We start from the raw sequence: 12,482 nt of genomic DNA, 5'->3' as shown, positions 1-12,482 counted from the left end.
GAAATGGAGTTTCTTCTTCGATTGCATCACCAAGGCTTTTGGCAACAAGTGTTCAAATTTTGATGCCATCCCAATTCTGAGTCAGCACATCGGGTATGCTATTATCCATCAAACTCATTTTGATTTTGTAACTGGAATAATTGGTTTTATTGGGGATAGGATGACAGAGGATCGAGATGTTGTTTATTTTGCTAGATTCTGTCAACTTATTTATACGTATTGTACTGCTGAACCCCAGTTAGTCAGCACTCAAACCCCACCTTTTAAGGTTGCAAAAAGATACTTTAACGACCTGATAAATGCTGACACAAAGAAATCAATGGTGAGACAATTACAGATTCCTCAGTCTGTGAAACAGATTCTGGTAAATGCTGATCCTGCTACTTACAAATCTGTTTACTCAAATGTTCAACCAACTCACCATAACCAAAATCCATCAACCTCAGTACCTACCTCTCATTCTACTCAACCTACCCTCAGAACTTATCTCAAATCCTATCTCTCCACTTCACAGACTGCTCAACCTTCTTCTTCAGCACCTACTGTGAAGCCTACATCCTCTAAGCCAAAGAGAACAAAGACTGTTCCTCAAACACCTCAAAAGAGGAGAAGCATTACTTTGAGAGATGAATCAGATTCTGAGGATCAGATTTCCTCTTCAGAACCTGTGGTAAATGAAGCTGAGAAGGCAACTTCTCAGACGGATTCTGCAATTGGGGGTTCTAGGCTTCTCAAGAGGCTTAGACGTATGACGGTTCCTGAAACTCCCAAGGAATCCAAATCAACAAGGAAGTACAAGAAACAGAGGGCACAAAGGCCAGTTTCAGATGATGAGGAGGAAGCAGCTAAGGAAGGGGATCAGGAATCTCTGATCTCACAAGACAAGGAATTTGCTCCAGTCACTTCTTCTCCATCAACTCCATCTCAGGAACCTGTATCTGACAAGGCTAATTCACCTTCTATGTCTCTTGTTGATCCAGGCACAAGTGCTGAAATTGATATTCAGAACCTGGTTGTGCCTGAAATACTTTTCTTAGAAGCTCCAACAGCAAATAATCCTTCCACAACAACTGTTCCTGATGCTGTTCAAACTCCTGAGTTATCACTAACACCTTCTCTGCATCAAGATGCTGATGATCAGATTTTAGGTGAGCATCAGGATATGGCTGTTGATCAGAACTTAGTATCAGATCAGCAATTAGAGGATGTTGAAGCCTCCATTGCTACTCACACAGTTGTCTTATCAGAAGATACTGATTCTCTAAGTTCTGATGCTACAAATGTTGGAGATACTAGTGAGGCTGCTACAACTGTAGATGCTGATGAAGCAGGTCCTTCAGGACATACTCCTCCACTGACTCTTCCTAAGTCTGAACTGGTAAAGGAGTTTGTTATCAGGGATGCACCAGTACCTTGGAGTGAAACTCCTGCAGGTCAGGAGTGGACTAAGGAATGGAACTCAGTTTCATGTGTTCCAAATGCTTTACATCTTGCTGAGCACTTGACTAAAGCTGATGAAATGTTACATTCTGATGATTTTAAAACCCAGCTTAGAGTCACTGCATTGAGTACTAAACATCTACAAGGTCTTCATTCCAACACTCATGCAGAGCTACACAAGATTCAGGAGAACTTTATCAAACAGGAACAAGTTTGGAAAATTGATAAGAAAAAGTTCTTCCAACCTACCATTGACAGGGTTGCTTATATTGAGAAAACTCAAGAGAAGCAACAAGCTCAGATTGATCAAATTCTGAAAAATTAAGCTTCTCAGCAATCGCAACTTACTGAAATCCAGACCTCAGTGGAACTACTAATCTCTCTTTTATTACCTGCTGATGCCAAAAAGGGGGAGAAGGTAATTAAGTCCAAATGCAAAACCAACAAGTCACTGCAAGGAAAGGATGATGGAAAAGATGACCAAGGAAACTCTGGAATGGGTAGTGGTCATAGTCAAGGTAGAAGGTTTACATCAAGACAAGCTAGTCACAGAACAAGTTCTGATACTGGGAAAAGAATAAGTTCTGCTGCTGGTAAAAGGATAAGTTCTGATGAACTTCTAGATCTTGATGAGGAAATGTCAAGACAGTTATTTCTTCAAGAAAATCCAGGGATGGACTTGGAAAGTTTAAAGGAAGAAGAAGCCAGACTTAAATCAGAGAAAGTCACATCTAAATCTGAAGCTTCTGGTAAAAAGTTACTTCCAAAACCTAAAGGCATTGTGATCAAAGAAAGGATACATACTGAAGAAACTTTGGCTAGATCACAACCACAGATAGATCCAAGATCCAAGGGTAAAGAAAAGGTTGGTGAACCTATCAAGCCTTATGTACCTCCTGAGGAAGAAGAAATTACTGATGGAAAAGATGATCTTGCTCTGACTTCAAGAAAAGTTCTTAAAACAACCTCTGACATGGCTCAAGTTGTTCAGAGTCAAGAAATTGTAAGTTCTGATATTCAGAAGAAGCAAGTAACCTCTGACAGTGCTCAAGTTAACTTGATATCAGAAAATAAATCTAAAACACTCCTACCAGGATTCACTAAAGCAAAACAGACTCAATCTTTGAAGACTACTCCAAGTGGTTTTGAAGCAAGAGTAGTTACTGGAAATGAAGCTAGAGATAAAACTGGATTGGGAAGTGCTGATGAAAGAAGAGTACACAACACTACCGATGATCCAACTTCCTTGAGTGAACCAGGTATTGGAGCAACTCCTGAGAGATTGAATCAACTAGAATCTGTACAAATGGTTTACCATACCTACTTGAAGGAACACATCTTGTTGTATTTCATGACAGATGGTAGGGTTTATCATATAAGACAAAATGCCATTCCGTTGAAGTATTTTGAAGAATTGGAGCATGTATTATTCTTACTTCAAGTGGATGACAGATTGACAGGGACTGCTGCAAATTATTTGAAAGAACAGATTCAGAGACAGAAAAGACTTTATTCTGTTAAGTCTGACAGCATATATGTTCCAAAGTACAGAAATCACAATGGTGATATTGTTGATATGAAGCCTAATACTGCACAGATCAGAACATATCTTGGTATTAAGGGGCTTGAATTCAATCTAGAGTCTAACAAAGCTTATGTCATAAGACTAGATCGGGAGTTGAGAAAAGCAAAGATTAATGATCTCAGAGCTGCAATATTTCAAACTGGTGAAGATACTGCAGAGCTTAAAGATGTCAAACGGAGAATGATTGATGAACTCAGATATGCTGAGAAATGTTTGTTGAAGAATTATCTCAGAACAACTCCTGACATCAGAGAGATCAGAAAATGATGAAGCCAAGTCAAAGATCTACAACTACTTAAATTCTGATGTGTATACAGACCAAAGTTGTTATCAGAAGTTGAATTGGTAAAAGCTTTAAGGACTGTAAGTTGTAGTTATCTTGTCTATTTCTCATGCATTTGTACTTAATGTTTTTGACATCATCAAATATCTGTTAAACTTGTATATTTTGCTAATTTACAAGTTGGGGGAGATTGTTAGATATATTTGATAATGTCATGGCTAATATGTTTTATGTTTAGATTTCAGATCTTATTTGAACAGAACAAATCAGTACTTAACTGATCAGTACTTATACTGGACGTCAGAATTTAAGGGATATCAGTACTTATGTCATCAGGAGATAGATATCAGAACTTAAGTGCTGAAGGACGATCAGATAAGGACTGTAGCTGATTGAAGTTAAGAAGATCAAGATAAACATAAGAAGAGATATGCATGAAGAAGGAATTCCGTGAATAATGGAATACTTGGAATAGAAGATATCTGATTGATATATATTAGGAAGCAGAATTATATTCAATATCAATTAGCGATTATCTTGTAACTGTGTAGTATATAAACACAGACACAGGGTTTACACTATAAGTGTTATCATTATCGAGAATATTATTTATTGTAACCCTAGCAGCTCTCGTGATATTTTGTTCATCACTGAGAGATAACAGTTCCAGATTGTAACAGAGTTTATTGTTTCAATAAAGTTTGTTTTCTGTTACATAAGTTCTTGAAGTTTGATTTGATTGTAATAAACACTGTATTCACCCCCTCTACAGTGAAAGTGTGACCTAACAAAACAATAAACTCTGTTACAGTATGGAACTGTTACCTCTCAGTGATGAACAAATATCACGAGAGCTGCTAGGGTTATCTAGAATAATAACTTCGATAATGATAACACTTATAGTGTAAACCCTATGCCTGTGTTTATATACTACACAGTTACAAGATAATCGCTAATTGATATGGAATATAATTCTGCTTCCTAAAATATATCAATCAGATATCTTTTCTTCCAAGTATTCCATTCTTCACGGAATTCCTTCTTCATGCATATCTCTTCTTATGTTTATCTCGATCTTCTTTCCTTTAATCAGCTACTGTCCTTATCTGATTGTCCTTCAGCACTTAAGTTCTGATATCTATCTTCTGATGTTTATCTTCTAATAATATAAGTACTGATATCCTTAAGTCCTGACTTCCAGTATAAGTACTGATCAACAGTTAAGTACTGATTTATCCTGTTCACGTAAGATCTGAAAGCTAAACATAAAACATATTAGCCATGACATTATCAAATATATCTAACATAATATTCTCTGAATTCTAAATACTCATTTTTAACATAATCGAATCAAATCGATTTTTGATTTTTATGACCTTGCTTAAAATAGACCCAATTGATTACATCATTATTTATAGTGGATGAACAAAGTTGGCCAATATAACTAAAAATACTCCATAACCATAAATGAAAATTCAATAAGCCAATAAACTTGAAAATTAAAACTTTTTTCCGGTTCAAATATAAAAAAAGACATTATATTTTTTACTTCGATAAATGATAATCGATTAATGAATGAAATTTTTCGGTTCCAAGTATATTAACTGTATAGACATAATTTACCGAGCAATTCTATTTTAGAAATATAAATTGAATAAAATCACTTGTCATGAGAACTCTATTCCAGGAAACAAAACAATGCATAATTTGGATTGCATTGGACCTCAAGTTTATTGGTTGTAGAAAGCGATACTGTGATACCCATTCCCTAGACCAATTTTTTAGCTTTTGAAATTTGATTTAGAAATAATAACATACAATTATCATATCCCCTTATTTTTGCCATTGACATGCTACGAATTATGGCTATTATAATAAAATAAAAAAGGGAAAGAAATATGTTTTTTTCTGAGTTGGAGGAAATTCTTTTACACTTTGAGCAAGTGTAAAATGTAAAAAGAATCAAGTGCTATTAGGAAGAAAAAAGATGAGGATAGTCAAACATTATCACAAAATAAAAAGAAAGCAAACTAGTTTTTAAAAAGAAAGTATTTCTTGAAGTTGAAACAAAAGAATGCATGCTAATAAAGGAAGTCACAATGAGCAGCATTTTGCAAGTGCCAACTATAGAAACCATGACTTCACCTAAAGAGTTTTCCTACTCCTATTTTAGGGGTGAGAAACCTCTAACAAACCCGTTTTCTGTTCTATATCAACCTCTAAGATTGCCAAAACAACATGAATATTGTCAAAATGTTGTGCAATAAGAGTGCATCATAGAAATAATCATGCCCTCTTCAAGAGATACCCCAAAAGTATACCAATCAAGCCAACAACGGCAACAAACGTCATTGAAACACCACCTTGACTTTTTCCGCCACTAGAACGCCTCAAGAATTCCTGTAAATAGCAATTCATAGGGATAAGCCATATGCACAATTAATATTAAGGAGAAAGTTTGAAACGTCTCATCAAAGAATCAGTTGTTCTACTCTAGACCTAAAATTTAAATGTACATCACTTTAATTTAGGTTTGGTGGCTTAGTATTGTTCTACGGTGGAGTTCAATGGGCTTGACGCTTTCCATTTATATATTAGCCAGGCTTTTATTTCCATTTGTCCTTATCTATACTATCTATCTATACTATATTATAATAGACGAAACATTGAAAATTTGGTAGTCGGTAGGTCGGTACTTGCTGAAATTACTTAATTACCCTTAATAATTTGTTTAATAAACTAATTAAAATTAAAGTCAAGTTCTATATTTTCTATTCATTTAATTGATATAAAAATATATACTCTACAATTATTTGTCTATAGAACCGCTGCTGCTAGGACATGCTCGCCCTGCCTGAGTCACCTTTATCGATTCCCTTGGTTCTCAAATTCTCCTTCTCGCTGAGGACATGGTTAATAAAGAACCAAATTAAAGATGCGGATAATATAAATTATGTTTTTTATCTATAATAACCGGAATGGGATATAATTTGGTTCAATGATTATTCCCTAATTTTAGTTATTAAAAAAAATAGTATTATATATCCGTTAAACTATTAAATTATTAAACTACTACACACATGTTCTACTTATCCTACTAAACTACAACCACAGTTTTTTCTTAATTATTAAAAAAATAAAAAATAAATAGTGTTATATATCCGCTAAACTAATCAATTGTTAAACTACCAGATATAGTATACTTATCCTACTAAAATACGACCACAGGTTATCATATTATTATTATTTTATAATTTATTATTATATATTTATATAAATAATTTTGAAATTGTAATATGATAGGATAAATATAAAATTTAAATATTAACGGGAACCCGAGCATCGCACGAGATTTAAGCTAGTATTAGTTATTAAACAAGGATAAAAAAATAGACCAGAGCTTTCAAATGTAACAAAAATACCTAAAGAACTGGATAAATTATAAGGTGGGGTGTGGATTAGACATGCATTTCTTTGAACTTCAAGCTTCAAATGACTTAATCACATACATAACATGCTGGGCCTCAAGATATTAAAGTTCATTGATTTTTATGACGATTTTCAGTTGTCTTCAAATTTAAACATCTTACTTACCTGTTCCTAAAGTTCTATAGGTTGTTTCTACAGTTCTAAATATTCATTCTGACTTCCAAATCCGAAACTCAAACTTTCTAGTTTGTCTCGTATTGGCTTCATTTCTAGAAGCTATTATTGTAGCAATTAATTGAGCTTTCAAAAAGAGTTGTCATTTGATTTGATTTTATGAATATTTATGTTTCCCTATATATATTAAAAGAACTGTCTTAATAAACAGAAAAACAAGTTAAATCCAAAAGAGGGGGGGGGGGGGTTAGAGAAAAAGGCAACAGAAGGTACTGCATGAAGATAGCCTAGAGAACAGATACATTAAAGGTTAGAAAGCTGAGTTGAGTTGTTATTCTCACCAATTCCTGACGAAGTTTATTACCCTGCTGAAGTGCAGCAGATTTTTCTTCAGTCAATTTCGAGATAAGGGCCCGTACCTATACCAATATAATAAATATAATACCAAAAGTAATCAAATAAGATGAAAAAAAAAACAAAAAAAAAGAAATGTGAACTTAATTGAACTACTTGACAACAAAAAAGTGCTAACAGCAGCATAGCAAAGCACATTTTCAAGTCTCTAGCTAGAATATCAAATAAAGCTATATCTTCTAACCAAGGGTGAATCCAGTACAGCTAGCTTTCATCAGATCCTTAGACAAGAAATGCATTAAGATTTGGGAACCATCCATCACTAAAAGATTGCAATTATATCTATAATGACCATATGCCCACCAAACTGGGGAATGGACTTAGTAGCTACTGGTGTCAAAGAGTTGTAGTTATCCATCCAAATAGAGAACCAACAAAGCATAGCGAAGAAGACAGGGTACACAGTTACCCCGGTTCTAAGAACAAAAAAGAAATAACGTGAGTAACTCTTTCTGTTCTGATCAGCTTAAATTTCTATTTTTTGGTAAAGGTCAAAAGGCTTTTTAGGAAATAGTCAAAAGGCTATTTAGGACAAATTGCAGTTAAATATTACTAACTTGCTGTATATAATAATTACTTACATCTTGTTGAACAGTAGACTACTAGCTGAGAAAAAATAAACATACATGTTTTGAGTGATTCGAGCAACTGATCACAAGACAACTAGTGCTAAGTAATCAGATTTACAATCTTGCTTTATTAAAACAAGATTCGCCCAGATTAAGGTAAGAGGGATTCTACTAAAAGTCCAGCAAGATAATTAAAAGACTCAATATATACATATTGCACATTTTTTGGGCTGCCTATTTTCATACAGAGATTAACATCTTTCAAAGAATATGTTGTTTACCTCTGAAGATTTGTCATGAGAATCAACAAACGATCGTGACACCTATAAGCAACAGTTAAATAATTCCATCAAAATCACTTAAAATAGCAGAGAAAAAATTCTTATAAATTTAAAAGAAACTCAGGACCAACCTCGGAACTGTTTGAATTCCCATTATCCATGTGTGAGGCCCTTGGAGAAGAGCCTTCTTCCGATCCCTCAGCTACAGGTGAGGGTGGTTGGGGTGGAGCAACATACACAACTCTCAACTTGCATTCCTCCACAACATGTCCAGCCTCCTTAGAGAACTAGAAGTATACAACCTCAGTTAAAAAAAAACAAGTGTAGCAAATTAATCAACCTTTCTTAATGACACAGAAAACTAGTAACATACCATTTCAGGAGTGATCTCCTTAGCTGTTGCTCCAGCAGGTGCAATCACACTTTGAAGGAGAAATTTGTCCTTGCATTGCATGTCTGGAGGAGCCTCCTTCTGTGCTTGCATTGTAACTGTTGCAAGTCGTACATTTCACAAGTTGGTTGCAAAAAGATTAAAGGTAGACCACAAATGTGGCCCAATAGACAAAATTAATAGTGCACACACGAGAGATCAGTTTTCCAAATAAATTAGAGATAGAGGTAAAAGTTCAGTAAGAAAAGTTGTAGTAAGAAAAACAGATAGTTACCTCAACATTTCAGTATTAGAAAGTAGGGCTTCCCTACACGTTAATAGTGATAATTACCCCATTATTAACTGCTTATGCTCTTCTTTGATTGGAAGATTTGGATGAGGTAGGATTGATATTATGAACTAAATTAAAGGTGGAAGGCAAGGATGCAGGAATCAAGAGTTAAAAAGGAAAATGAGAGATTTCAAAAATTCTGATGAGGTTTGCAAACTCTGTCCCCTGACTCTTCCATTTTCCTCAAGTATCTGTGGCGCATACTCGATACTCGTACATGGGTAGGGCAACCCGGTTTTGGCCAAAAAATTGTGTGTATATATATGTATACATTACGAAAAAATTCCAAGTCCTACACTTGGACATGTATGATGTATTTATTTTAGACACTTCCAGCCGATTTTAAGTAAATATATGTAAATTGATTTGGTAATGCATATCACTCAAAGTAAAAATTAGTATTCATTCCCAGACAGATCTACGGAAACGAGCTCTAGTTTAAATTTGTACATACGAAATGGAGGAAGGAATAATATTTATGTCCTTGATTTGAGGATGGAAATAATGAATTATATTTCCACAAAAATAGTACAAATTTCATTTCATTGAACCCAATTCCATTCCTTTTATCTAAACAGAGCATTAGTGTTTAACTGTTTGTCTATACTTATTACCTAGACCAAGCTATCCCTTTCTGATGCTAGGTACAATAACAATTTACAATCTCTTCATGCACATTGTTATACAATAAATCTTTTTGTCCTTATCTCCGTAAATTATCCACAAAACTATACTGCAATTAGAACAAACCTAAATCTCGAACCAAACTAACTATTCAGCCACATAAAAAACCAAACTTTATTTCCACAAATACTTATTCAAAACCACAGCATAAAAATTCAAATACACACCCATTATATCACACATTGATCCGGGCGAAACAACTCCTGTATTGGGACGAACGCAATACTTCTTCGGATTCGTAGTCTTAACCTGAACATCACACATTCATAATTCACAATTCTATATACATACATATTCATATAAACCATAAAGATCAAAACTTTACAATTGAAACAAAGATCACACCTTGAAAGCCACATGATTGTCAGTTTTATTCAACAATTGAAGGGTTGAAGAGATCTGTTTTTTGAGCTCAACTGCAATCAAGAATTAACAAATTTGATTAAAAATCAAAACTTTAAGACAGACAGAGAGAGAGAGAGAGAGAGAACAGATCGGAGATGAGATCGTCATAAAATACATTGGAATTTGAGCTCGGTAGGTTCGATGGAGAGAAGCTCGCCGGTGCTCATTTCTCCGGTACTTGTTTTTTTTCTTGAAAAATGTGAAATTGATTTTGCAGGAGGTTGAAGAAGAACAAAGTTTAAAATAAAAACTGAAACTATAAAAGGGGTTAGATTATTTATTTAATTTTATTAATCGCATATTTGATCAGATATATTTGAAGGTGTTCCGGGATTGTCTAGCTCTATTCTAGAATAAACTAACAAGTTTGCATTATATTATTGTTATTTTTTCTAAACCTATTTTTACTTTTAACAACGGGATATAATTTTGCTACTCCCTCTGTCCCAATATACATGTTCCTTTTGAAAAAAAAAAAAATTGTCCCAAATTACTTGTCCTTCTCTTCTTTCAATGTAAATTTAAGCATAATTTTTCAAAATTATTCTTAGATTTGTTATTTCCAAGATTTGACTTTCTAAAATTAGCATATATTCTCTTTTTTCAATGTATTTAATGAGGTATTTTGTTGAAAATGTTATCCAACTAATCCTTTTCTTAATATGCGTTTTTTTTTCAAAAGGCACCTGTAAAATGGGACGGAGGGAGTAGTATCTAGTATCTACTGCCCCACTTAGGTTTGTCAATGGAGCGAAAATCCGATCCGACCCGATCTGATCCGAGGTCATTTTAGTGGATATAGATCGACCTATTAAAATCCGATCTGGGACCCGATCCGATAAAAAAAATCTGATTATAAATGGAGCGGATATGGATTTAGGCCGATCCGATCCATTAATAACCTGATCCGGTTTATATATATATATATATATAGGGGACTACTCCAATAGAAACCAATTTAAAATAGAAATCAGAAACCAAATGTATATTTTTTAAAACTAATTCGAAATATAACACATATGGTATGCAAATCGATCGTTGAGAGATATAGAAAAATACAGTGAAATCGGATTTTAAAAAAAATTACGGTTTGACGGGAAAAATCAAATTAAAAACAGAGGGGAAAAACTGAAATTAGGTGTGGGAGGGTGCGGAGTAGTTGGGTGGTGTGATTTAGGGGGACCATTAGATTAGGTAGATGTAATAGCTTAGATTAATTTCTAGTTTCTATTTTAATTTTAGTTTATATTTGATCATTACCCTATATATATAAGGGAATAATCAAATACAAACTAAAATTAAAATAAAAACTTAGAATTAATCTAAATCATTAGATCTACCCAATCTACTTTTCCCCTCCGTTTTTAATTTGATATTTCCCGTCAAACCGTAATTTTTTTTTAAATTCGATTTCACTGTATTTTTCTACATCTCTCAACGATCGATTTGCATACCATATGTGTTATATTTCGAATTAATTTTTAAAAAAAATTATTTGGTTTCTAATTTCTATTCTAAATTGGTTTTTATTGGAGTAGCCCCCTATATATATATACATATATATATTATAATAAAAATATTTTTTAATTAATTATAATTTTAAATGTATTATCCTCGAGTCAAGTCTCATCATCTATACTTCGTTCGGTTCGGTCTCTAGGGTCCGGTCCATTTCTATAACCCCATTTTTATAACCCCAGTTATAGAGCCGCATAACCCAAGTATCAATTCATATAACAATTCCATTTCGTAACATCAATTTTTTTAATGTTAAAATTAAAATACTGGACAACTCAATGGTATATTTATTTCAAAAGCGAATTTTAGGTAGTAATTTATCTTTGAACTTCACTGTATTCTACTTGTATTTTAATATTTTTTGAAATTGTCAATTATAAATAAATTTTGTAATAAGTTAAGTTAAAAAAATAAATATACATAAATGGAGCGGATATCCGATCTGAAATCCGTGATCTGAACTGATATGGATATGGATCTGCCTATAAAAAATCCGGAACCGATCCGATCCGAATCCAAACCCGAAAAATTAAATGGATATGAATATGGATTTAGGCCGATCCGATCCAAACTCGATCCATTGACAGGCCCCGCAACTACGCATAGACGTAAATTAACTTTTTGGGAATTTCTCAGCTATTTATTGAATTAAATTTTGTGAAAAGGGAAAATAGTGTTATTTTGCATCGTTCTTTTGGACCAAAAAGATAATTTTCTTTTTTTATTATGTAATTTTTAGAATTAGAGATATTAAAACATAGATATATGTAAAAGAAATTTTGGTTTATAAAATTAACTTTTATGATGATGGAGTAAGGGAATAACTTTGAAAAGGATATATGTTAATGGATAAGTCTATTAAACAAGTAGGTTTGATATTTTATGGAGCTGTAAGGAATCAAAGCCTAAATTCTGATGATAAATAAATTACATTGCATAATTATGTTAATACAATGTTAATCCAACTTATAACCTTTT

The 12,482-nt window shown here is 33.4% G+C and overlaps 1 protein-coding gene across 1 annotated transcript; it reads right to left on the bottom strand.

Annotated features, from left to right (window-relative positions):
- Positions 1-5,312: 5,312 nt before the first annotated feature.
- Positions 5,313-10,319, bottom strand: LOC141668502 (vesicle-associated protein 1-2-like). The gene is made up of 8 exons (XM_074475388.1): positions 10,102-10,319; positions 9,927-9,997; positions 9,749-9,830; positions 8,549-8,664; positions 8,307-8,462; positions 8,176-8,217; positions 7,253-7,330; positions 5,313-5,708 (listed from the first exon to the last, which is right to left on the bottom strand). Exons 1-8 carry the CDS (start codon positions 10,151-10,153, stop codon positions 5,595-5,597), a joined length of 711 nt encoding a protein of 236 aa, XP_074331489.1. The 5' UTR covers positions 10,154-10,319; the 3' UTR covers positions 5,313-5,594.
- Positions 10,320-12,482: the final 2,163 nt, after the last annotated feature.

Source organism: Apium graveolens, chromosome 6 (genome assembly GCF_009905375.1).
Source record: "Apium graveolens cultivar Ventura chromosome 6, ASM990537v1, whole genome shotgun sequence".
In the NCBI taxonomy this organism is placed as follows: Eukaryota; Viridiplantae; Streptophyta; class Magnoliopsida; order Apiales; family Apiaceae; genus Apium; species Apium graveolens.
Note: the sequence above shows the minus strand (reverse complement) of the source record. Positions and strands in the feature narration are given on the sequence as shown.